The sequence below is a fragment of the Sarcophilus harrisii genome, chromosome 1 (genome assembly GCF_902635505.1).
Source record: "Sarcophilus harrisii chromosome 1, mSarHar1.11, whole genome shotgun sequence".
In the NCBI taxonomy this organism is placed as follows: domain Eukaryota; kingdom Metazoa; phylum Chordata; class Mammalia; order Dasyuromorphia; family Dasyuridae; genus Sarcophilus; species Sarcophilus harrisii.
In genome coordinates, this window is record NC_045426.1 from 646,899,806 (window position 1) to 646,926,595 (window position 26,790).

The 26,790-nt window shown below is 45.4% G+C and overlaps 2 protein-coding genes across 2 annotated transcripts; both read left to right on the forward strand.

Moving 5' to 3' along the window:
* The first annotated feature begins 6,202 nt into the window (after positions 1 to 6,202).
* Positions 6,203 to 13,765, forward strand: MRPL4 (mitochondrial ribosomal protein L4). The gene is made up of 9 exons (XM_003760468.4): positions 6,203 to 6,330; positions 6,440 to 6,497; positions 6,572 to 6,734; positions 12,342 to 12,393; positions 12,475 to 12,592; positions 12,734 to 12,840; positions 13,027 to 13,136; positions 13,324 to 13,397; positions 13,554 to 13,765. Exons 1-9 carry the CDS (start codon positions 6,265 to 6,267, stop codon positions 13,697 to 13,699), a joined length of 894 nt encoding a protein of 297 aa, XP_003760516.1. The 5' UTR covers positions 6,203 to 6,264; the 3' UTR covers positions 13,700 to 13,765.
* A 2,704-nt stretch (positions 13,766 to 16,469) lies between these two features.
* On the forward strand, positions 16,470 to 25,908 carry ICAM1 (intercellular adhesion molecule 1). The gene is made up of 6 exons (XM_012541929.3): positions 16,470 to 16,656; positions 17,315 to 17,590; positions 22,820 to 23,152; positions 23,481 to 23,765; positions 23,871 to 24,113; positions 25,269 to 25,908. The coding sequence occupies exons 1-6, from the start codon at positions 16,590 to 16,592 to the stop codon at positions 25,454 to 25,456; spliced, it is 1,392 nt and encodes a 463-aa protein (XP_012397383.1). The 5' UTR covers positions 16,470 to 16,589; the 3' UTR covers positions 25,457 to 25,908.
* The last annotated feature ends 882 nt before the right edge of the window (positions 25,909 to 26,790 follow it).

A 26,790-nucleotide genomic window follows, 5' to 3' on the forward strand; every position in this document is an offset into this window, starting at 1 on the left:
GAAGTAATTTTTTAGATGAAGAAACTAAAGCTCAGAGAAGTTAAGGTGATATAAATTAGCTACCTTAGGGGTCAATTATATCTCTGTGAAGATGATTTCAAAATTTACATTTCTGATTTTCATCTTTCTCCTGAGATCCAACCAGTTCTGCATCCCCAATCGACTTCTGAGCATTTTTTTCTTGAATGTCTAATTGATGTCTCTAATCACTATGTCTCAAATGGAATTCATTATCTTCGCCACTAAACCTAAATCTCTATCCCCTTTCTCCAATTTCTTGTTTGTAGTCAGCTAGTTATTCTGATTCATAATGTCAAAGTCAAGCTCAGTTCTTTGTTTTCTCTCACTCTTAATAGCCACTTCACAAAAATTAGCTTTACAAGAACTTGATTGGGGGATGGGGGAAATAATTCATGTGGAAAAAGATATTGAGATTTTAGTGGACCATAAACTCAAAAGGAACAAACGGTTGTCAGTAGCCCAAAAAAAAATAACCTGTTTACTCATATGCAAAGTGAGGAAGTTGGACCAGATGGCCTCTGAAATCCCTTGCCTCTAGATCTGTAATCTCATGATCTTTTAGGCTTCAGGAATGAATCCAGAGCATCAGGAATTAAAATGAGTTGCCAAGACTTGTTGATTCTACTTCTATAATACTTCTGTTTCTCTTTCTTTTTATCAAAATCATCATCCTAACTCAGATCCTTATCTTCTGGATAGAACATTGCAATAGCACTCTTTTGTGGGGGTTGGGGAGCCATTTATTAACTTAGTTATTTTAGATTTTTATTTTATTTTACTTCTGTTCCAAACTCTTCCACCCCATTTATTAAGAAAACAAGTAAATATGCAGCATTATAAATGTGTAAATATGTTTAGAAGAATTGCACATGTTTAACCTATATTGGATTACTTGTTGTCTAGGGGAGGATAGTGGGGGAAGGGGAGAGAGAAAAATTTGAAACACAAGGTTTTGCAAGAGTGATTGTTGAAAACTATCTTTGCATATTTTTTGAAAATAAAAGGCTATTATTTAAAAAGTTAAAAAAAAAAAAAAAACAAGAAAAACAAAACCTATTACAGATATGTATAGCTGGGGATAGTTAAATGGCCCAGTAGATAGAGCTCTAGCCCTGATGTTTGGAGGAGTTCAAATCCAACCTCAGACATTTAACAGTTACTAGCTGTGTAACCACTAGCAAGTCACTTAACCCCAACTATGTTGCCAAAAAACCCCAACAACAACAACAAAACCCCAACAACTCACAAATCTGCGTGAGTTGTTGGGGTTTTGTTGGTTTTTTTTTAGTCATGTCCAAAAGTCACATATTTTCACTTTAGTCATGTCCAAAAGAAGGAGAAAAAGAAGGAAGAGGAGGAGGAGACAGAAGACAATATCCTTCAATTGCATTAATTCTATTAGCTCTCTATCTGGAGATAGTTAGCATGCTTCATGAGGCATCCTTTGTAATTGTACTTAATTGTTTCCATTAGATACTGTCTTTTATAAGTGATTATCTTTATAATATTGCTGTTAACTATATAAATCATTTATCTAGTCCTGTTCACTTTACTTTGCATCAGTTCATAGAAATCTTCCCAGATTATTCTGAAACCATTTCTTTCATCATTTCTTCTTCTTTTTTTGTTTTGCTTAGGCTTAGGGATTAAGTGACTTGCTCAGGATCCCACAGATAGGAAGTAGTAAGTGTCTGATTTCAGATTTGAACTCAAGTCCTCCTGACTTCATGGTTGGTACTCCATCTACTGCTTCATCTAGCTGCCCCTTTCATCATTTCTTTCAACACAATAGTGTTATGCCAAAGTTCCCTTTTAATGGGGTGACCAGTTCCTCCAATTGTCCTATTTCTTAATTCTGCCTTAGGTTATGACCGTCTCCTCTTAATGGTTGAGATAAAGGTTTTATAGATATTCCTTAATGTCATTAGAATATCAGTAACCTCCTTCTATTAGGTTATCCCCATCTAGGTCCCTCCATTGTTCTTGTTATTCCATAAAAGGCTCCCTGCCCAGAGACTCGGGGCTAGACTCTTTGAGATGATAGTCTTGTCTAGCCCTGGGATCAACTGGTCCCAGTATTTCTCTCCATTTAATAAACTATTGAATTGGTCTCTAATCTCTGTCTTGCTCAGTTTCTTCGGCATTACAATAGTATAACATTGAACTAATATGTCATAATTTGTTCAATCAATCCCCAATTGATGGACACCGTCACAAGTTTCAATTTCTTACCTCCACAAAAAGAGCTGCTATAAATATTTTTGTCATATAAATCTGTTTACTCTTTCTTTGATCTCTCTGGGATTATGGATCTAGTAATGGTATGACTGGGTCAAAAAGTATAGACACCTTAGTAGCTTTGGGGACAACTTTTGTTGTTATTCAATCATTTTAGTCTTCACTCCTCTGACTCTTCATGACCCTATTTAGGGTTGTCTTGGCAAAGATACTGGGGTGGTTTGCTTTTTCCTTCTCTAGCTCATTTTACAGATGAGAAAACTAAAGCAAACGGGGTTAAATGACTTGGCCATGATCACACAGCTAGTAAGTATCTAAAGCCAGATTAGAACTCCTTAAGAAGTTTCTTCCTGACTCCACGGTCAGCACTTTATCCACTGTGCCGGTTAACTGCTTTTTGAGCACTACCATTTAATTTGCATTTTTTATTTATTAGTGATTTAGAGCATTTTAAAAAATATGGCCATGAATAGCTTGGATTTTTTTTTTCTCCAAAAACTTCCTGTGCTCCGACCTTTGACCATTTATTAATTGGATGACTCATTTTTGCAAATGACCTAATTCCCTATATATTTTAGAAATGAGACTTTTGTCAGAGAAATTTGCCTTCAATGGTAGTTTTTTTTTTCCCCCTGAAGCAGTTGGGGTAAAGTAACTGACCCAGGGTCACATAGCTAGGAAGTGTTAAGTGTCTGAGGCCATATTTGAACTCAGGTCCTCCTGACTTTAGGGCTGGTAATCTATCCAAAATACACCTAGCTGCCCTTCTTCAATAGTGTTTTACTTACTCTTTAAGCTTCCAGCCTTTCCTTTTTCTAATCTATCCCCCACATAGCTGTCAAAATAACCTTCCTAAATTGAATTTCTGACCAGATTACTTCCCTGCGCAACAATCTTCAGTTGCTCCCTATTGTTTCTAGGACAAAATACAAAGTCCTCAGCTTGGCATGTGAAGCCCCTCCATGATCTAGCTACAGACCACTTTTTAACATTTAATACCAGTCCTCCCCCCCCCCCCCCCCGGACGCCGGGGGGGGGGGGGGGGGGGGGAGGGATGGAAGGAGGGAGAGGAAAACTTGGAACAGAAGTGAGTACAAGGTATAATGTTATAAAAAATTATCCTGGCATGGGTTCTGTCAATAAAAAGTTATTAAAAAAACAATAATAAAATAAAATGTTTCAGATAAAAAAAAAAAAGCATTTAATACCAGTCCTCTTTACAGAGTCTACGTGACAAACTAATTTCTTTTCTGTTCCATGAATTCAGCATTCTATTTCCCTCCTCCTTGCCTTTCTATAGGCTGTACTCTCTTTTCTTCCTGATATGGACTGACTCCCTTTTCACCTTTGTCTCCTAGACTCTCCACAGGTGTCACTTCCCATCTTCCAGTTAGTCAACATATCTTGCATTTACTTACATGAATACATGTTGAATCCTCCACTAGCATATAAGCTCCAAGAAGAAAGATAAGAGTTTTCATTTTCTCTGTATTCTCAGCTAGTACATGGTAGATTCTTTTTTTTTTTTTTTTTTTATTTAATAGCCTTTTATTTACAGGATATATACATGGGTAACTTTACAGCATTAACAATTGCCAAACCTCTTGTTCCAATTTTTCACCTCTTACCCCCCCCCACCCCCTCCCCTAAATGGCAGGATGGCCAGTAGATGTTAAATATATTAAAATATAACTTAGATACACAATAAGTATACATGACCAAAACATTATTTTGCTGTACAAAAAGAATCAGACTCTGAATTATTGTACAATTAGCTTGTGAAGGAAATCAAAAATGCAGGTGTGCATAAATATAGGGATTGGGAATTCAATGTAATGGTTTTTAGTCATCTCCCAGAGTTCTTTTTCTGGGTATAGCTAGTTCAGTTCATTACTGCTCACATGGTAGATTCTTAAATAGAGCATCTAGGAGGTGCAGTGGACAGAGCACCAGGCCTGGAATCAGGAAGACCTGAATTCAAATCAATCTCAGACATAATCAGTGTGACTCTGGGCAAGTCATTTAACCCTGTTTGCTTAAGTTTCTCATCTGTAAAATGAGTTATGACAATCATTCTAGTATCTTTGCTAAGAAAACCCCCAAATGGGGTCATGAAGAATCAGAAACAAATAAGATCCTTTTTTTTTTTTTTAAATAGCTTTTTATTTTCAAAATACATGCAAAGATGCAAATTCAACATTCTTGTGTTCCAAATTTTTCTCCCTCCCCCCAGCAAGTAATCATGCAATTCTTCTCAACACATTTCCACATTTAAACGAGATTCTTAATAACGCTTAATTTAATTGTCCAGGGTCACACATTTTGTAAGTGTCTTACCCAGGATTCGCAGTCAGCAAGACTCCAAGTCCGGGGCTTTTTTCTTCTCCCTCCCATATGGCTTCTCTCAGAATCACCAAAGTGGGCAGGAGAAAAACGCACAAGTCATCTATCAAACTCAGTCCTGAGCACGACTACTCTCTATGACTGTCCCAAAAGGTGACCACCAAGGGTTGTTTGAAGAGCTTCAGCCTTTCCCATCGCCAGGCTAGCCCTCATCTGATGGTACTTGGCCCACCTTATGCCCCCCCCCCCTTCCCATCACCGCCACTCCTACCCCAAGGAAACAAATTTCCTGAGCCCCACAGGCCAAACAGAGTGGGGGAGGGGCTGGGGTGTCCCCGGGGGTCTTCCCTCTCCTGGAGCGCAAGGGAGCGAGAGAGGGCGGCGCCCTCCCTCTGAGCCCACCCCGTCTCCCAGAGCTGGACGTCTGCGGCAGCAGAGGCGCGGATTCGATGCGCAAGCTCGACGTCTCCGCGCTTGGGGTCGTTCGCGTCCCAACCTGGCCGGGTGGGGGCTCCGTGGTGCTTCTCCCCTCCTGGGCCTCTGCGGAGCCGAAGCTCGCTGCGCTGCCCCCGTCTTCCCGGAGCAGTGCGCTGGGAGGGCCGCGGGCGGGCTCCCGTGGGCCGCGAGTCTCCGCAGCCCGACCTCCGCCCCGCGGCCCGCACCGGCCCGGGGAGAGACGGAGGAAGATACCCGTGGAGCTCTCCTCGGCGGGCCGGGACGCAAGAGGGCGGATCAACGCTCGTCATGCCGGGGAGAAGGAAAGCCTGACCCCGCTGCGCAAGGAGGCGCTAGCCCGACCGCAGTCCCAGGAAGGGGCGCGCTGGTCACCCTGACTGGGCAGGAAGTGCACGGGTCGCACAAACCGCATTAACCTCCGGGGTTACCCCGAGAAAAAGGCGGCCCTGACTCGGGTGACCTCGGGGGGACAGCGCGCAGATGCCGCTAGACTGAGGGACGGGAACGCGTGCGCTTGGAAAAGAGCGAGGCTTCGCTGAGAGCCCTCCCTCCAGCGCCGCCAAGCTGCGTGGTCTCGGGCAGACGTCACTGCCTCCGGGTCTCAGCTGGAAAAGGAAGGAGCAGGGCAAGACACGCCTGAGGCCCCTCCAGGATGCTTGTAGCTACGATTCCAACCTCTATGTAAATTCAGCTGGGATGGTCGTTGATATTATTTCGATCTAAATCTCGGGTTCTGAGGTTTGGCAGTTGTCCATGCTGTAAAGTTACCCATACATATAACTTGTAAATAAAAGGCTATTAAATAAATAAATAAATAAATCTCGGGTTCTGAGCCCAGGACGCTCCTGGAAGACCCGGGGAGACCCCCCAGCGGAGGCTGGGGCAAGGGGACACAGGACCACGGAGGGTCCCATTCCTCCTGGACCTCAGCTAAACCCCGCCTCTTCCCGCCCACAGCGGGAGTGGGCGGGCTGACGAGGAGAAAGGCGCTTAGCTTGGGCGCTGAGAAGGCGGGGTCTGTGTGTGGGCGTGGCCCGAGTGGGGCGGGGTTGAACATAGTCCTCAGAGTTTGTCCCTCCCCCCCGGAGGCGGGGGGTGTCCCAGCTTTCCCGCTCAGAATTCGAGCTTACGCCATCCGTCGCATATGATGTCATTTCCGGTCGTCCAGGAAGTTGCTCTCTCCCGGTGTCCGAGCAGGTTGCCGCTATGCTTCTGATCCGGGGAGCCCTGGGGCTCCGGGGTCCTGGTCGGAGTCTGATCCCAGCACGAAGGGTGAGGGCTGGGCCGAAATGGGCCCAATCAGGGAGAAAGGGGAGGGGTCGCGGTTGGTACGAGGGTGGAGGTCAAAGGTCACCTGGGCCCCTCTCATCTCCCCGGACAGGCCCTCTCCGCGCTGACCGGGGGAGACCTCGAAGTCCCGGAGCATGCGTTGACTACAGGTTAGCGGTCATTAGGGAAGGGCCGGGGTAAGGTGTCCTGGTCCACGCTCATGCTCACCTTCTCCCCCTCATAGCATCCCCGCCCCCCGTCGGTGTCCCCCTGCTCCGTCGCTGTGAGCTCCCGGTTCCCGTGCACCGGGGTCCGGTGCAAGCCTGGGTGGAATCCCTCCGGGGCTATGAAGAAACGCGCTTGGGCCTGGCCGACCTGCATCCCGATGTGTTCTCCGTGGCACCCAGGTGAGCAGGAGACGGCCCCACCTAACTCCCACCTCACCATTCATTAAGTGCCGCCCACTAGTGCTGGGTGAAGTAGGTCACACCGCGCATTTCCTCCACCCAGACAAGCTTTCTCTCGGTCCCAAGCCTTCCTGGGCAAGGTTTTTGTCTCCCAGACTCGGTCTGAAGGTCGCCCCTCTCCCTCACTTCTTAGCCTCCCGAATAGCACACTTACTCAAAGAAAAAACCTGACCAGCCTCTTTTTGATATTAAAAATATTCATGTTTACTATTTGCTACCTTATCCAGATGATTCATCGAAGAGTAGCAGGAACCCTGATTTTAAAACTTACTCATTTAACATTTTTCTCCACCTCAAAACAACTATTTTTTATTTTTCATTTTTAATAGCTTTTTATTTATATGCATGGGTAATTTTACAGCATTAACAATTGCCAAACCTTTTATTCCAGTTTTTCTCCTCCTTCCCCCCACCCCCTGCCCCAGATGGCAGGATGACCAATACATAACATTTGTTTTTAAGATTTTTTAAGTGCTAGGTTCTTTCCCTTATGCCCACCTACAATTAAGAAACCACATATGAAGTTATGCAAAACATTTCTATAACAGTCAAGTTTTAAAAGAAAACATAGATCTCCTACCTTAATGAACATAAAAACCCTCAAAAACAATTAAATTAAAAAGAGCGAGAAATAGAGAATGCTTCGATCTGTTTTCAGACACAATCAGTTTCTTCTCTGGGTATGGATACGATTTTTCATCATCAATCCTTTGGAGTAGTCATTTACAGCTGGGAACCCTGGTTTTTAAAAGCTCTTTTAGGAAATACCAACTTTGCCGCTTTTACTAAGCTGGAAAGGTCAGTGAGATGCCATCACTGTTTGAGACTTCCCAAGAGTATTTAGTTCAGCCCTTAATTTTAATAGGACTATAAAATGAAGCTTCATGCCCACATCAGTCCCATTCTTTACTGGAAGACTACCATTGTAGCTCAGACACCTCTTGCTTGTTTTATGGAAATAGCTTCCTGATTGGTAGTGGTGGTAGGATGGGAGGGGTGGAGCAAGTATTTATTAAGCACCTCCTATATGTTTATATACATAGGCAATGAGCTAATCACTTTGCAAATATTATCTTATTTTATCTTTACTGTAACCATGTGGGAAGGTGCTATTATTCCTGTTTTGCAGATTAAGAAACAGAGGGAGAAATTAAGCAAATTGGTCAGGGTCACACAGCTAATAAGTGATTTGAGGCCATATTGGAACTCGGGTCTTATTCTATGCACCCTATTTACCACCTAGCTGTTTCCCAGACAGTCACACAGCTTCCAAGCTGGTATTCCTACAACATCTAATCTGACAGTGTCATTTCTCTGTTATACAAACTCCAAGAACAGAGCTGTCTAGAATGAAATACAAAAACCTCTGTTTAGAATTTAAAGCCTCACACAATCTTGCTACAATCTACCTTTCCATTCTTTTTACATATTCTGTAGTTTAGCCAAATTAGAACTTTTGATATCCTTCAACCATAGCCTCCTCTCCCATCTGTTTCTTTTGGACAGTCCATTCCCTCATTGCTGGAATTATCTCCTTCCTCATCTGTTGTGGAATCATTAGATTTTATGAGCACTCGGCTCAAGCACCAGCTCCAACATCATGCCTTGCTAGATTCTCCCCAGTTGCTGACATCTCAAACCTAAAAATTACCTGTATTTATTTATATTTATGTATATATATATTGTCTCTCTTCACAAAATGTAAGCATTTTGAGGGTAGGGACCTTCCTTTTCATTTTTGTATCCCTGGTGCCTAACAGTGCCCAAGACATAGGAGTTACTTAATAAATCCTTGTTTCTTGATAGATGCCTAAAGTAACCCCTATTCAAGTCCAGCACATAGCTTTTATTTCAGGCCGAACAGGTATCTGTTTTGATGATTATCTCCAGCTAATTATGGAGAAACTTGTCACCAGGGAGTTGGCTGCAAAATGACCCATTTTTCAGCTCTTTCTCGAACTGTCTATAAGGGCAGAGAAGAAAGAGGAATATTTATCAGTGTAGAGGAAACAGGGTTGAATCCACAGGTCCTTATTGAATAATACAGTATGGTTATTACAGCATGGAGAGCAAAGTATCTGGGAAGAAAAAGAGGGATCACAGAAATCGGCACAACTGTGAAGTGTGAATGGCTCAGTGGTAGAAATGGATCTTATGAGAAAGCAGAGTTGCTTAATTCTTTTTTTTTTCCCCCTATTAACTCTCACTGCAACTAACAGTTGGAAATCTTCTGGAATCCCTGAATGGTTAAGCGACTTACTATAAAATCCCAACAGCCAGTAACACTAGAGGCTGGAGGTCTTCAAACAAAGGATGGCTAGTCCCTTATTGGTTCAGTTGCAAGGGGAACACATACTTATTTGGATTGGAAGACTTTTCTTCTATAAAAGTGTCCTGTGTCCCATCTCTTTCTTGTAGTGCTGCTAAGCCCTCCATAAATGTTTGTTGTTGTCTGATGGCCCATAGGAGAACCGTAACCCAACTTAAGGCATCTGCCTCCCAGCTCCCACCTCAGTACAGTTCAAGCAGCACTAATCTCCAGCTCCTTAAACTGTGGTTCACAACCCCATGTGAGATCTCATAATTGAATGAAGAGGTTGCAAAATTATGGTTTATTATGAGTAAATGTTTAATTTGTGTACCTATTTTCTATACTCATATACTCGGGGTGATATAAAAATTTCTCTGGTGGAAAGGGATCAAGAGTGAAAGAGGTTTAAGAAGTCATACACTATCCCGTGTATTGGGGATACCAGAACAAAATGAAGCAGTTCTTCTCTAAAGGGACTTCATTCTACCAGGGGATTATACACAAAGATACACTGGTACACATTGATATATAAATGCAAGCCCATTTGATAAAGGAAGGATCATTAATGACTGGAGGTATCAAGAAAGGATCCTCCAGAAAACTGGGAAACAATTTTTACAACCAGTGTTTCTAATAAAGGCCTCTTTCTCTCCCCCCCCCCCCCCCCCCCCCCCCCGTTTTTGGATGAGCGTTTATTTATTTATTTGGTTCTTGGAAATGTTTATATTTTTTCCTATTACATTTATTTTTTTTTTAATTATAACTTTTTATCGACAGAACATATGCATGGGTAATTTTTTGCAAGATTATCCCTTGCACTCACTTCTGTTTTGACTTTTCTCTTCCTTCCCTCCATCCCCTCCCCTAGAGGGCAGGCAGTCTTATACATGTTAAATATCCTAGATACAATATATGTGTGCAGAACCCATACAGTTCTCTTGTTGCACAAGAATTGGATTCAGAAGGTAAAAATAACCTGGGAAGAAAAACAAAAATGTAAGTAGTCCACATTCATTTCCCAGTGTTCCTTCTCTGGGTGTAGCTGATTCTGTCCATCATTGATCAATTGGAACTGAATTAGATCTTCTCTTTGTTGAAGATATCCACTTCCATCAGAATACATCCTCATGCAGTATTGTTGTTGAAGTGTATAATGATCTGGTTCTGCACATTTCACTCAGCATCAGTTCATGTAAGTTAAAGACCTCATTTCTAAAATATATTAGAAAACTGAATCAAATTTATAAGAATCCAAGTCATTCTCCAGTTGATAAATGGTTAAAGGAATATGAACAGGCAATTTTCAGATGACAAAATTAAAGCTATATGAAAAAATGTGGCAAATCACTATTGATTAGAGAAATGCAAATTAAAAGAACTTTGAGGTACCAACACATACCTATCAGAATGGCTACTATGACAGAAAAGGAAAATGATATATATTGGAGAGAGTTGTAGGTAAATTGAAACATTGTTGGTGGATTTGTGAATTGATCTAACCAATTTGGAGAGCAATTTGGAACTATTCCCAAAAGGCTATAAAACTGTGCATACCTTTGGATCCAGCAATATCCATAACTAGCCCCAAAAGATCCTCAAAAAGATGAAAGAACCTACATGTGCACAAATGTTTATAGCAGCTTTTTGTAGCAAAGAACTAGAAATTGAGGAAATACCCATCGATTGGGAATGCCTGAACAAATTGTGGAATTTGAATATAATGAAATACTATTATTCCTAAGAAATGATGAACAGGCAGACTTAAGAAAAACCTGGAAAAGTTTACATGAACTGATGTTGGGTGAAGTGAGCAGATCCAGGAGAACATTGTACACAGTGACAAGATTATGTGATGATCAACTATGATAAACACATCTCAGAAATACAATGATCCAAGATAATTCCAAAAGACTCATGGAAAATAATATCCACATCTAAAGAAAGAACTATGAAGATTGAGTACAGATTAAAACTTAGTATTTTCACCTTTTTTGTTGTTTTTTCTTTCTTGAGGTTTTTCCCTTTTCTGATTGTTTTTCACAAGGTGACTAATGTGGAAATATGGTTAATATGTATACATGTATAACCTGTATCAGATTGCTTGCTATCTTGGGGAGGTGGGAGAGGAGGAAGGGAGGGCAAAATTTTTTGGGAATTTAAAATCTTTTAAAAGTAAATGTTGAAAACTAATTTTTTCATGTGATTGGAAAAACTAAAATACCATTAAGTGGGAGTAGGGGAAGGGGAGGAGAAGAAAGGCTTCTCACAGAAGGTGAGCTGAGCCTTGAAGCAAGGTATAGATTCTATGAAGCCTGTGGAAAAGCATGGTAGCAGGAGATGGAGGGCTGAAGTCAGAGATGTAGACTTTGTAAAGGAGGGCAGTATAAAATGTTTGAAAAGGAAGTCTGGAGCCTGCCTGGCTTTAGATGCCAACCTGAGGAATTTTTTTTTTTTATATTTATGGCAATAGGGAGCCACTAAAGATTCTTGACTGGGAAAATGACCTAGTCAGGCTTGTGTTTTATGAAAGTTATTTATATAAACTGATGAGATTAATTGGAAGATGTCCTAGAGGTGAGAAGTAGGAGACAACCATGATAGTGCTCATTTAAGTGAAGAGATAGAAGAGGTGTTTATTAATAGAGGCAGAATCAATAAATCCCATCAACTTAATGGATATAAGAGTAAGAAAGAGTTGTCATTGACTTCTAGATTGTCAATGTTGGTGGAAGGTAAAATCGGAGATGCCCTCAACAGAATTGAAAAATTAGAGAGAGAGGGTTAAGGGAGACAATTTTAGGTTTGATATGCCTTCAGGAATGAAAATCAGGAAGTGAAGGTTGAACATCTATATACGAGAGAGCATATGACAATCAGTTGCTTACAATTGCTAATTAAATCCAGTTGCTGATGAAATCACCAAGAGAATGGTATGAAAAAAGGTGAGAGGCCCAGGTTGGCTTGAGAGCAGCCAGTCAAGGGTCAGGACTTGGCAGACAGTCCAGCAACCAAGACTAAGAGTAGTTAGACAAATAAGAGAACCAGAATCTACTTGCTAAAAATTAACTGCAGGAGAAAGTCTCTAGGAGGAGAGAATCATAGTAGCTGTCAGTAGTTACAGAGAAGGCAAGGAAGCTGAAGCCTGAGAAAAGGTGTCAGATTTAGTGATTAAAATGTCTCTCAGAAGCCACCTGCTGAGAGTTCTTATTGCCTATGACTTTTTTTTCCCTTCCCAGGCTGGACATTCTACATGAGGTTGCTATATGGCAGAAGAACTTCAAAAGAATTGTGAGTGTCATTGGGGGTCAGGGCGTTGTGGGGCAGGAGTGGGCCCTAGAATAACTCCCCTCTTTTCTTTCATCCCATCAGAGTTATGCCAAGACCAAGACACGGGCAGAGGTGAGAGGAGGTGGGAGGAAGCCCTGGAGGCAGAAAGGTTCAGGCCGAGCCCGGCACGGAAGCATCCGCTCCCCAATCTGGCGAGGAGGTCAGTCCTAAGGATTTGAGGGTGTTGGGGACAAAGCACAAAAACATTTTTGGAGCCCTAGTGTCCTAGGGATCCTAGCAGGAGTACACTGGGCATTTATCAAACCTTCCTTTGCTTCCTCTTCCCCCGTCCCCACTGCAGGTGGTATTGCCCATGGTCCACGGGGTCCGACTAGCTATTACTATATGTTACCTATGAAGGTTCGAGTGCTGGGCCTCAAGGTGGCCCTGACAGTCAAGCTGATGCAGGTACCAACTGTGCCCCTCACATGGGCAAAGGGAGGTGCACTTATTCCCTGGAAAGGGCTGGAAACTGGGACTCCAGCATCCTGGTCCTTGGCAAGAGCTTTGATGGCTCTTTCTTGTCATAAACCAGAATGTCCCATCCATGAGAGGGTCTAGTTATTGAAGGCTGACTTGACTCTAACCTCCCAGGATGATCTTCATGTGGTAGATTCCTTGGAGCTGCCAACCTCAGACCCAAAATATTTGTCAGACCTGGTTCGGCACCGGTGTTGGGGTGACTCAGTCCTCCTTGTTGATGTGTGAGTGGTATCTGTGGGCAAGTGGGAATGGTGCAAGTCTTTGACTGGGCTCAATTTCCCCTACTCCAGGGGGGCTGCCAGTTCGTGATTGGGTGGGGGTCAGAAGGAGCTTCCAAGCCTAGCCGGGGCCTCTTCATCCTGGACATTGTCTGAGATGACCTGCTGCTTACCCAACCTTGTGTTCCAGGAATGAGGAGATGCCCCAGAACATAGTTTCCGCTGTATCCAACCTGAAGACCATCAACCTGATACCAGCAGTTGGTGAGTGATTGGGTCTGAATGGTCCAGCTTGGAGACCCCATTCCTTAGGAGCCTGGTGGTCTGCCTGTGGGATTGGGTTACATCTTGGGAGCACAAGTCCTATGAGATATGTGAGAGACTGTCTTCAACCTTAGCCTCCCTCTTCCATACCCACAGGCCTCAATGTCCACAGTATGCTGAAGCACCAGACCTTGGTCTTGACTCTCAACACTGTTGCCTTCCTAGAGAAGAAGCTGTTATGGCACGATAAGCGCTACACAGCCCTCTACCCATTCCGCCTGCCCTACAGCGACTTCCCTTGACCTCCAAAGTGACTGTGCTTCCCCACTCCTGGCATAGCAAAATAAAGAGTATTTGTCACTTATTGCTACCTCCTCTCCCAACTTTGATAAACCCGAATTGCTCTTTTCTGGCAGGTGTCAGGAAGTTCTGGTTCTGACTCTCTCCAACTTTCTTCTCAAAGTACCTTCCTCATTCTCCTTTCCACCCACCCTTCTCCTTAAGCAGCCTCTTGTTTTTTCTCCTAACAAGGGTTGGTCAGTGAATCAGGTTGCCTGACACCTTAGAGGAAATCCTAATTTTCCTTTCCCCGGCAGTTCAATCCTGCTTCCTATTTCCCAATTATATACCCCTTAGGGAAGAAGAATTTGTCCTCAGACCCTAAAGGCAGCAGAACATCTGTTTCCTTTTCTTCTTGTCCCTCCTTTTTCCTCCCCCTCCTTCCCAACAGAAAGTTTGATTCTTGACAAACCAAGCAACCCCACATTTCAGGTGATACCTCTCTCATTTCATCCCTATCCCCAACAGTTAACAGCAGATGAGATTAGAACTGGGGCTTCTGGGTACCTGACCCCCCCCCCCCCCCCCCCCCCCACCTCCCCATCCCTTCATTCTTGATTGTGGGCTTCCTCTTGCATTGCCGGGGAAAGGACTATGAAAACCTGAGTAGTCTGAACACAGAAGTCCAGTCATCCCCATGCAGCCGCATGGGGCCGCTCTTGGCCACAAGTCCCCCGGTTAAGCCTCAGATACTCTTTGTTCAGTTTAGCTTGGGGAAAGTTTCACCTAAAAATAAGCTGTACATTCCCACCCAACCGCTCAGGATTTTCCAGACTCGCCAACCTGAGCTTGGGTTTCCCAAATCCCAGAAGACCTCGTGATTTAATTAACTTTCCTATACTTCTCCCTCTCAATATTCCCTCTTCAAAATACCATAGGAGATCTGGCACTGCCAGTCTGGGGAAGAACTTTGGACTAGGGTTGAGGAAGGGAAGAAATGAGTCTCTCCAATTGGGTTTCTCTGAAACTTGATAAGGGAGAGGCTGTCTCACTTTTCCGGCCCTGGAAGGGTGAGGGAATTGGAATAAGATTGTTTGTTCAACTCTACTGCTACTCCAGGAATGTGAGGGAGGTTGGGGCGGTCCCCTCTTGGGGTCTCCGAGGAAATGAGGGCTCCGGAGATGAGGGCACAGCCCTCTACTGTCATTGCATTCCCGGTATAGACCCCCCTCCCCTTCCCTTTCTGCTCGGAGACCTCTTTGCCCTGTGGACACCATGGCAACAACTCGGTGTGGGTCCCACAACAGGAAACTGGGGGAGGAGGGGAGACTGTAAGGCCCGGCCAGCCATAAGGGGAAGGGGAGAACCAGTCTGGTAGACTCTCCATCAGAGGTAGGAAAAAGGCTCCAGAATCATTTCATGGAGTTCCCCCCCTCCCTCAGGTTTCCCTTCCTCAGAGTTCCCAGTTCTGGAGAGGTGGGTGAGCAGGGACCGGGACTTCGGAGGCACAGGCTCAGGCCATCCTTGGAAGGGCTTCTGAGATGGGGAAGGTGGAGCCTAGGCTTCCTGTCCCTTCCCCACCGGCCCTCTCAGCAATGCTGGGTTCCGGCTGCTCCTGTAGACCGGTCCACGTTCAGAGCCCCCCGACCGCTTCAGCGGTGGGAGTGTTGGGACGGGCTGCCCTAAACCAAGCTCTACCCTGGGTGTCATTGCATTCCCGGTGTAGGAAACCCCTGCCTCTGGAACAAAATCCTTCCATACTTTGCTCCTGGATTTTCCTGACAGCACAGGGGCACATTGCTGTGAGATGGGGAGGAAACATCTCTTCCCTGGGGAAAGGACTTAGTTATCTGGAGGGTAATCATTCGGGGAGCCAGAGATTAATCAGCACGTCCTTGCAAAAGTGCCTTCTTCCTCTTTCTCCGAACCCTACTGTAGCCCCCGGCCGAGGGAAAGGGAAATTTTAGCGTTGGCAATTGTGACGACAGCTTTTAGAACAGACTAGGGCGGCGAGGAGACGGGACTGTGATCCAGTGTCACTCCAGATGTCTTTCGACCCCTCCCACTGCCTCCCGCCTACGGCCAACTCACGAGGCGGCTGCCAACGCCGGGACAGCGGCTGTCCGGGGCTCCAGGCTGCGGAAAAGTTCCGCATTCCGAAACTTGTTTGAGGGGGATGGGGGGACGGAGAAGAGCCCTGAGGGCTACACCCTCCTGTTCTTTCACTGGAGTCTGGAGTTCCTGGGTCCTATCCCAATCACCTTCCCCATCCCCTCGCCCTCCGTCCCTTCCAGTGCCATCTGCTCTGACAGCTCTCGTTTCCCGAGGCTTAGAAACGCTGAAAGACTCCCGGGGCGAGAAAATGGGAAGAGCCTTCAAAAATAAAACCAAAGTTTTAGGGAAGCCAATGCTGGATCTAAGCAAAGGATACATTTTGAGTGGCCCAAGTACATTCAAAAATCTTAGTCGATTAAAATAATAATAACGCTAATCTATAGATTTGCCGGATCCTCATTCTTCTAAAGGTAGCGGTAGGCTAGGTATCATTTTCTGCAGGATATGTCTCCACCCTCAAAACTCGCCGCCGGACCCCTCTCTGGCCCCTAGACGACCCCACACACACTCTTCTGTAAACATTGTTTACTTAACTTTGGAAACTCCTGAACTGGGAGGGACTGACCCCCTACGCGCTCCCCTCATACTTCCAAATACCCCCCCCCCCCATCCGGAAATACCGGGCAACTTACTCTGGAGGGGAAAGCGTGAGGTTTCCGGGAAAGCAGGACCGCCTTCCCCCTCCCTCTCCAGTCCAGCCCCTAATCACCAAGGGAGATCATAAAAGGAGCCCCGCATTTCGACTTCGCATTCAGCCCTCCCCGCAGACTCCGGCTCGTGCCCGACTCCTGCGCCAACATGAGACTCCTCAGGCCCCTTCCCGCTCTTGCTGCGCTCTTGCTCCTGTCCCTACTCTCATCTTCAGGTGAGACCCTCGGCCTTGCTTAGCGCTCCCTCGCCCCCGGCCCTGTTTCGGACCACTAGCTTTGCCTGGGGAGGGACCAACAGGAGAGCTGCCCGCAGGAGGAGGCACTCTCCTTGGTTGTTCTGGCCGGGCATCCAGTCCCGAAGCTGCAGTTGACTGCTCTGGGTCAGAACTGAGGGTGGGAAGGAACTTGAGAAACTTTTGAAACACTTAAAGGTGGCAGATAGGGTAGAAAGGAGTGAAAAAGTCCCATCGCTCGCTGACCTTAGTCTCCGAGAAGGGGGTTAGGGCGGGAGGGGGAGTCCGAGGATGGACTGAGTTGGTCTGGAAGGATCCTTGTGCCTCGGGGTGCCAGCCCCCCTCCCCGAAGAACCTTTTTCTCTCTCTTCAGAAGCCTTCGTCTCCCCCTCCCGTCCTCTCCCAAGGGAGAAGTCTGTGGTCCCCGTGGCGGGGGAATTCCAGAGCTGGGTTCCCCTCGAGGAAGTGCTAACAGAGTCAGAAGCCCAGGCTTGGGGTGGGGCAAACCCGGGGGGAGTTCCCTTCAAATCTCCGGAGATTAGTTCCTGGGAGACCGACTCAAAACGTGTGTGTTGATTGTGAAGGGATAGAAGCGACTCCGTTTTCAGGGCCAGACTGGACTCGCGGTCTCTCCTTGCAGGAGACCAGGTGAACCTCCCCCAGACTCAGGTCTGGGTGGATCCCCCAAACCCCGTGATCCTCTTGGGGACTAAAGTAATTGTGAACTGCAGCACCGACTGCGCCGATCCCCTTGATATCGGCCTGGAGACTAGGCTGGCGAGGAACGTGGAGAGCTCGGGGACCAGCTGGAAAGCCTTCAGCTTGAGTAACGTGACCCAAGATAACAGTCCGCTGTGCTTTGTTAACTGTCCCGGAAAGCGCCAGGGCAGCGCCAGGGCGAACATCATGGTTTACGGTGAGCGAAAGCGAGGGGGTCTGGGGGGAGAGGTGGGACGAGGGGCTCGGCCCGGAGCGCGCGGCTCAGGCAGGGGGCGGGGGCCGGGGCGGGCACATTCCGTTTCGGGGAAGGGCGGGGAGCTCACCTTTGGTGGATGAGAGAGTGAGTGAGTAACGGGAAGGGAAGGCTGGACTTGGCGGGCAAACAAACGCCCCGGTCCCGGCATCTTCGCTTAGGAATTCACTTCAACAAAACAAATACTTGCGCTACTGATTAAGGCTCTGGGGGAGGCGGCGAGGAAAGTGACCCGTCCAAGCAGGGTCCCGCCCGCGGGGAGCTCACTGCCTGAACTTGAAACCGTGCGCGGGGCGGCAGGGAAAGCGGGGGCCGAGCTAGAGTTGTCAGGGATTGGGGAAGGGTCGCGTCCGGGTGAGGGATCGGGCAGTGCTGTTCCTCTCCTCCTGTGGGGACCATTTAGGTTCCGACAGGTTCTGAAGCCTGCTTCCCCCTGGCTCCTCAAGCCCCCGGCTGCACTGCACCCCCTATATATCCCTCCCGCAAACACTGAGCATCTACTGCGTCAGAATGCGCGGCTCCCTGGGAGAGATACAATCTGAGATAAAACACAGTCCCTTGCTTGCCCTTTGCTAAATGCAAAACAAACTGCGATCTGGTAGGTGCAGGTCACCTGGACCTTAGGGCAGAGGGCAGAGAGGAACCCGATTGCGGAGGATTATGAAACGCGAGGGAGAGGAATTAGGGATTTATTTAATGGGTGAGGTATTTCCATGGGTAACAGAAGGGTTTTTTTGAACAGAGGAGTGGTATTACCAGATCTGTCTTTAAAGAGGATTTTTATTTTTATTTTTGACGGGGAAGAAAGTCATGAAGAATAGAATGGAGCAAAGAGGAGGGTAGAGGAAGAGGGAAAATGCTGATGAAAAAAAGTTAGGAAACGCTTGCTAATTTTCCTTTAGTCATCTGCCCTATAGCCTTGAGAGTATACTTTCAGCCTATTCTTGCTATGGAACGTAAAAGTGAGGAGGGAGCTCCCCTTTTACCACTCTTCTGCAAGGGAATCTGAGGCCAGGTCAGAGACAACTTAAAAAGTTATAAAGGTCAGATTGTACAATGAATCAGGCTAGGCCCTGCTTCTGACACCTTCTACCTTCCTGTCTGAGCTGAAACCAAAATTGCAGTCTTCAGTGCAACTATGTGGAAATCTCCTCAGGTAATAGATCCCCTCTTTGTCCAGAAGTGTTTACATACCTCCTGAACCTGACCTCGCTTGTTTCTCCTCTTTCACCCACAAGAATAGGGATTAGGAGAGAGACTGGACCAGTGATTTCATAAGTGTAGGGAACTCTCAGAGAAGGAAAGTCCTACCACCAAACTCTCTAATGGTATTCTATTACTACCTGCCATCTGGGGGAGGGGGTGGGGGGAAGGAGTGGAAAAGTTGGAACAGAAGGTTTTGCAAGGGTCAGTGTTGAAAAATTACTCATGCATATGTTTTGCAAATAAAAAACTATGATAAAAAATTTGAAAAATTTCCATCTAGGGGAGGGGGGGAAGGAAGGGAAAAATTGGAACAAAAGGTTTGGCAATTGTCAATGCTGTAAAATTACCCATGCATATAACTTTTTTTTTTTTTTGTGACTTTCTCCAGTTTTATTAAGCAACATTTTGTAGGATTGAAGGAAAGAAACAAACATTTATTAAGCACCTGATATGTGCAGACATGGTGCTAATTGCTTTATAATATCTCCTTTAATTCTTTTTTTTTTTTTAATAGCCTTTTATTTGCAGGTTATATGCATGGGTAACTTTACAGCGTTAACAATTGCCAAACCTCTTGTTCCAATTTTTCACCTCTTACCCCCCCCACTCCCTCCCCCAGATGGCAGCATGACCAGTAGATGTTAAGTACATTAAAATATAAATTAGATACACAATAAGTATACATGACCAAAACGTTATTTTGCTGTACAAAAAGAATCAGACTCTGAATATTGTACAATTAGTTTGTGAAGGAAATCAAAAATTGCAGGTGGGCATAAATGTAGGGATTGGGAATTCAATGTAATGGTTTTTAGTCATCTCCAAGAGTTCTTTCTCTGGGCACCCATGCATATAACTTGTAAATAAAAAGCTATTAAAAATTTTTAAAGAAATTGAAAATTAAAAAAAAATACCATTAAATATTTTTAAACCCTTTGCAAATTAGAACACATAACCCCAGATTTATAAGCCATGGTCATAAGGACCATGACCTATGCTTGATAAAACTATGCTGACATTAACTACAGCTTCCATCTCTTTAAAGATTTTTGCCAGGAATTGAAACCAAGCTTATTTTGTTATTGTTGTTTAAATTAATAACTCTACTTTTATAGCCGGTAAATCTGCAAGTGCATCCCTTCCTTTCATCCAGTATGTTTATTCAATATAATAAGAACGAATTAAAAAAAAGAAGGAAAACAATTCTGCAAAACCAACCTATCAACTGAGACTACAATATATGTAGTGCTCCACATCTATAGCTCCCTACCCCTTAGCCAAAGGAGAAAAGTTCATCTTCTCATTTCCTCTTCAGGGCCTAGAGTTAGCAAGTTTTTATTCCCTGTAGTTTGCAAGTTTTATCTCTCTTCCCTTTTTAAAATTCAATTTTATTTTGTCGTTAGTTTCAAAATCACTCCCCCTTCTACCCTTTGCTCTAGTCATCAAGAAAGCAATAATACAATACCATTATAAATATGCAGCAATGCAAAGTATATTTCTACATGAGCAATGCCCCCTTCTTTGGGGATAGGGGAACAATTGATGTTAAGTGACTTGCCAGGGTCACACAACTAGTGTCTGAGGCCAAATGTGAATTCAGATCCTGATTTCAGGAGCAGAGTTCTACCACTCCAACACTTAATTGCCTCAGCCCCCTTTGTTTTTGTTTTTGGTTTTTTTTGAAAATTGAGAAGCTGTTTGTTTTTTTCTATTCCCCTGGATCTTTACTTATTCTCTGTTCATTAGAATATCCCTGACAATTGCTCAGCAATGGCATCCACCACTTTCAGTAAAGGATGAATGTATCAGAAAGTACCATTAGGGACTTTCTTGCTATCTCCTTATTTTCCTGGGTATTAACATCCTTTAGTCATTTTTGTTCCTTCTTTTCCAATCCAAAGATCTTTTTATTTATTTATTTTTTAACTGGCTGCTTTATGAATCATGTTGGGAGAGAAAAATTAGAGTAAAAGGGAAAAACCATGAACATGATAAAAAAAAAAAAAAAAGAAGTGAACATAATTTGTGTTGATTACATTCAGTCTCCTTAGTTCTTTTTCTGGATTCAGATGGCATTTTCTATCCAAAGTCTATTGTGTTGAATATTTCTGGTTCTGCTTGTTTCAGTCAGCATCAGTTCATGTCAATCTTTCTAGGCTTTTCTAAAATTAGTTTGTTAATTTTTTTTTGAAAATAATATTCCATTATCTTCATATACCACAACTTGTTCAACCATTCCCCAAATGATAGACATCTACTCATTTTCCAATTCTTTGCTACCACAAAAAGAGCTGCTACAAATATTTTTGCACATGTGGGTTCTTTTTCCTCCTTTATGATTTCCATGGGATATGGACCCAGTTATGGCACCGTTGAGTCAAAGGGTATGCACAGTTTTATAGCCCTTTGGACGTTGTTCCAGATTACTCTCCAGAATGGTTGGATCATTTCACAATTCCACCAAGAATGCATTAGTGTCCACCAATAATGCATTTTCCCACATCTCCTCCAACATTTATCATAATCTTTTGCTATCTTCTTAGCTAATCAGAGAAATGTGAGATGGTATATCAGAATGGTATTAATTTGCATTTCTGTAATCAATAATGATTTAGAACATTTTTTCATATAACTATAGATGGCTTTAATTTCATTATCTGAAAACTGTTCATATCCTAAGGTCATTCTTCTAAGCAGAAAAAAAATGAGCAAAAAAATGAATAGCATGGCTCAATCTTCTCTTGGCTGTCAATTTTTTTTATCCATCCTGTGTGCAATGTTGACCTGATTTATCCCTCCTTTAATCTTTTTATCTTCCTCTTTCCTCCAATGACATTCCCCAGCACTAACTTCTCTTGCTTCAGCTCATTTTCTTGCTGTTATTGTTCCAGGACTGGGTCATACTTTTGCATTCACCTTCCATTACTTTCTATTGTTCCCATCTTCTGTATATAACTTAAAAATTCGCATTGATGAGCTCCCCACATAGTCATACTGGTCTTCTTAACTTGCATTTTTCCTCCTCATTGAATTGTTTCTTTTTGTGTCTTCACAGTTGCCTAGAAGTTTCTAGGTATTGAAGTGAATGGAGTTCTGGTACTAGCTTGCACACTTATTAACTGTGTGACCCTAAACAAGTCACTTAAAATCTTTCTACCTCAGTTTCCTCAATTGCAAAAAGGAGATAATACTAGCACCCACTCCCCAAGGTGGGGAGGATCAAATGACATAATATTTATGAATATGCACATAATTGCTGCTTAATAAGTGACCATTCCCTTCTCCCTTTCCCTTCAGAATTTTATTCTTGAGAGTTACTCATCCCTCCTCGGTTGTTTACCCAGTTAAAATTTTAGTCCTTGGGATCCTACCTAGCATTTCTTCTGAAGCCTTGGAAATTTGTTTTTTTTCCAGATCAAGGCTGCAAGTCAAACTATGTCTTGTTTTCTTATTTCTATTAGAAATTTTAAGATAGAGTGCTTATTTTCCCTTCAAAGTTTCTATCATTTCCACTTCCGGCATCCTATTTATCTCTGTTAGTAAAAATCACAACCAGAACTTAATTTCCCTTTGTTGGTTCTCTGAGCATGACCCTTGTAAATCATGTTCACAAGCAAATTAGACCATTTCCCATATTGGTCCCGTCCAAAACAGTGTCTCATTCTGCATAGTCTTTCCCTTCTTGGTCAGAGTTGATCAGCATTATTTGTCCTTAGAATTTGTCCTCTAGCATCATGGCTGGCCATTGTGTCCATCAGAGAGAAGTCAGGGGCAGGCTGCTGACTCCCCCCTCCATCGGCTTCCTGGAGGAGGGGGGATGGCAGAGTCAGCTCAGGGAAAGGCGCTCTTTGGCCCAGGAAGGCAGAAGCGGGGCAGAGTGGGCAGGTGGCGGTGCCCATGGCCCGGGCAGCTCAATCCAACCTGCCTTCCCACTTGCCTATTCCTAGTTCTTTCCCTACCCCACAGAGCTGCCAAGGAGGCTGGAGCTGAGTCTGGAGCCTTCTCAGGAGCACTCTTCTCCCCCGATCCCCGTGGGCCAGAACATCATCTTAACCTGCCGCCTGGCAGGTGGGAGACCTCGGCAGCGCCTGACGGTGGCGCTGCTTCAGGGGACCCAGAAGATAAGCAGACAGTCGGCCCCTGAAAGTACCCTCGATACAGTCGTTTTTGAGTTCCCCATGACGGCCAGTAGGCAGGATGACGACACCAGCTTCTCCTGCCACGCTGAGCTGGACCTTCAGGCACGGGGGTTGGAGCTTTATGAGAGCAGCTCAGCCCCCCTGAAGCTCTACACTTATGGTGAGGGATTGTGGGGGACACTGAAGGGGTAGATTGGGGGGAAAGCAATAAGGGCCCTGGGAGGATTGCAGCCATTTAGGAATATGAATGTACACAGAGTTGACACATAATTGCTGCTTATTAAGTGGCTGTTCCCTTCTCCCTCCTCCTTCAGAATTTTATTCTTGAGTGACTCATCCCTTCTCAGTTGATTTACCCAGTTCAATTTTAGCCCATGGGGTCCTCTTCCCTAGCACTTCCCCTGAAGGAAATCATCCTTTCCCTAAGGGAGGATGACTTTCCTCTCCCTACTAATTGGACTCTATTTTTCTTCCTCCTTTCCTCCAAGACATAGCACCAGAGCCCCCGAACCTTATGGCCTCCCAGGTCCTGGAAGTTAGGACCAAGAAGCAGGTGAGCTGTGATATGCACAATCTGTTCCCAGTGGAGAGAGCTCAAATACAACTGTCCTGGGGAGGGCAGATCCTGACTCAAAACAGCACCACCCGACAAGGCAACCTGCTGAAGGCCACAGCCACAATCACAGCCCAGGAGGAGGGTGATCGAGAGCTGACCTGCAGGGTGACATTGGAAAATGAAATCAGGCAGATATCAGAAAATGTGACAGTCTACTGTAAGGATGGAGAGGGAGGCTGGGCGGGGGTGGGGTGGGGGGGGTGGTCAGGTGAAAGGGGGCCGGGGAAGGCAGGGATCACAATCCAGGCTTCCTCTCCTCCAGACTTATCGGAGCCCACTTTTACGGTCAGTGATCCCATCGAGAAGGGAAGCCTGGTGAACTTGACCTGCCACGCCAAACCACCGGCCAGGGCCGTGATTGAGGGAGCTCCATCTAATGAAACTGATAGGCTATCCCTGATAGTCCAGGAGAAAGACAACGGGCGCTTGTTCACCTGCTCCGCCGTCCTGGAACTGCGAGGAGAGACAGTCACCAAGAATAGAACCCTGAAAATAAACTTCTCAGGTGAGTGAAGACTCCCACCCTCTGACTCCTTCTCTCTTTTTGTGGCAAAGGCACTGACCTCTCGCTCCTGCCTCTGGCTGTTGAGAGAAATTCAGTGTATGTGCGTGGGGGGGGGGGCAGCTGGCACTAACCATCCTGGTATCCAGGTCCCCCAAAGCTGGATGAGGAGTGCCCAGGAAACTAGTTCTGGCCAGAGGGGACTGAACAGACCCTAAAGTGCACAGCCAGAGGAAATCCAGCCCCCACTGTGAAATGTGTCCTAGAAAACAAAACAGGGGGAGATACTAGTTGGGGTACCCCAGTGGGTCACATGAACCCTCAACGGCACTTACCTCTGCACCACTAACAACTTACTGGGGGAAGCAAGCAAGTCTGTATTGGTGGTCGTGCAAAGTGAGTGACCAGGTTGAAGGAGGGGAGCACCCCTCAAGTTCAGGATCAAGTTCAGGAGCAGGGCTTTACTCCAAGAGGACTGAGAACAAGGTAAATTTCATCTCCTAGAAGGCAGGAAAGCTACTCCCCCGCCCCCCTCTTTTCTCATTGATGAGCACAAACCCCTGTAGTTTCTAGATAAATCACTGTTCAATAAAATGGATAAATGGACACAACATTTTAGGAGGGTCATGGAGAAACCCAGGCACAGACTAATAAAGGCTCTGCAGCTGGGGAATTGTCTGAAGAAACCAGGTATGTTTAACCTGGAGAAAAAAAAAAGCATTAGGAATAGAGAGGGAGGAAAAATATAACTATTCTATTGCACACGTGTAACATTTATTAGATTACTTGCTGTTTGGGGAGGAGAAGGAAAGGAGAAAAAAACTGGAAAACAAGGTTTTGCAAGGGTGAATGTTAAAAACTATGTGGATGTTTTGAAAATAAAAAGCTTTAAAAAAAAAAAACTATAACTGCTTGAAGTCAAATGAGGTAGGGGTGAGGAGAAAAAAAAAAAAGCAAACTTCCTAAAAATAGAATGGACTGCCTCAGTGGTGAATTCATGTTCACCATCACTGGGAGTGTCTGAGCCTAAAGAATTTAGGACACTTTAATCCCTTGGAGGGATTCGATGGGATTTGCTCTGCAGTCCTATCCAATTCGAGAGTCTTGAGTAAGACAGGGCCACAGAATACTCATTGAAATGGCTCTCCTTCCTTCCAGTCCAGGAAGAAATGGACCTGACTCCAATTCTCATCGGCGTACTGGTCAGCGTGGTGGCTGTGAGTCTTCTGAGCTTCGTGGGATACATCTATTACCGGCAGCGGCGAATTAGGAGTTATGAACTGAAGAAGGCACAGGAGGCGAGAGCCATGCAGCTGATTAAGCCAGAGGCCAAACTCTGCCCCTAGAGGGGGGTCCCACCCTTCCCTGCACAAGCACTTTTTTGGAGAGCCCCAGGACTGGCCCCCAAAAGCCTGAAGCCAGGGCCGGGAAGCCGCCTGAGCTCTTCCTGGCTGTCAGCACAGCGCGAGAACTTACTCACCTCTGTCCTTGAGGGAGCTGTGGTCCCTTTGGAGCCACATAATCAGGCTGAGGGGATGGGGAGCCGAGGTGATGAGAATTGTGGGGCTGAAAAGAACGTGGCTGACTACTGACCTCTGGGACCCAGGGACCTGGGAGCATCAGAAGGCTCCTGTGGAGCCCTGGGCCTTGCCAGCACAGACAGGTAAACACTAGCTGAGGGCTGCCTCAGCATTGGAGCTGGAAAGAGGGGAAAAGGTAGAGTAAGGCGGAGATAGATGGGTGTTCCGGCCCATAGCTTGTGGTCTTTTCTACTCCTCCCAATAAAACTTGACCAATGTCTCTGACTCTACTTCTGGGGCAACCAAACACTTGTCCCCTGCTCCCCAACCTGACCTTGGACTTGGTGGGAACCAAAAGCATCGGAAGGGTGGAGTGGGTACCACAGACTGTCGGTACTTGGTTGGTTGGTTTCCTTCATTCTCAAAAAGGATGTAAATGACATCACTGGGTTTGGATCGAGTTAATGTGTCGGACTGTGGCCAGCCAGCTCTGAGCTGTCACAGGTTGGACACAGATAGTCCCTATGAAGGCAGACTCTCTAACTTGGCCCATCCTGAGTTATTTTCTGAGCTAGTTCAGTTGTGCTTTGCTCACAGAAGGTACACTGTGCTGGGAGGCGTGTCCTGTGCCAGTGTCTCCCATGTCATACGATCAATTCTAAATTTCTTGAGTGTCTTTGTATCAATTTTTTGGGCTGTCTTGTGAGTGCTTGCCCTGGGTGAGTGCTCCATCAGATAGTCTTTTTGGTAATTTGGCCTTTGAACAATGTGCCCAGCCCAACGGAGTTGGCTCTTTGGTACAGCTGGAATGCCCGGCCTTTTCATTCCATAAAGGACCTCAGGGTCCCATACCTTCTCCTGCCTTCAGAATCTCCCTAAGGCATTGAAATGGAAACGCTTCAGTTTCCTGGCCTGGCGGGAGACTGTCCAGGTTTCACAGGCACACAGCAATGAGGTCTGCGGCTCTGGAGACCTTCAGGTTGGCGGTCAGTCTGACACCTCTCCTCTCCCCCACCTTCCTCAGCGCCTCCCAGACAGTGAATTACCTCTGGCAGTGAGTGCCTGCTCATACATGCACAAGCCCTGAAACACTCACACTCTCTGGCTCTTTCCTTCTTCCTCCCTTCCTCTGCCTCTCTGTCTGTCACTCTCACATACAC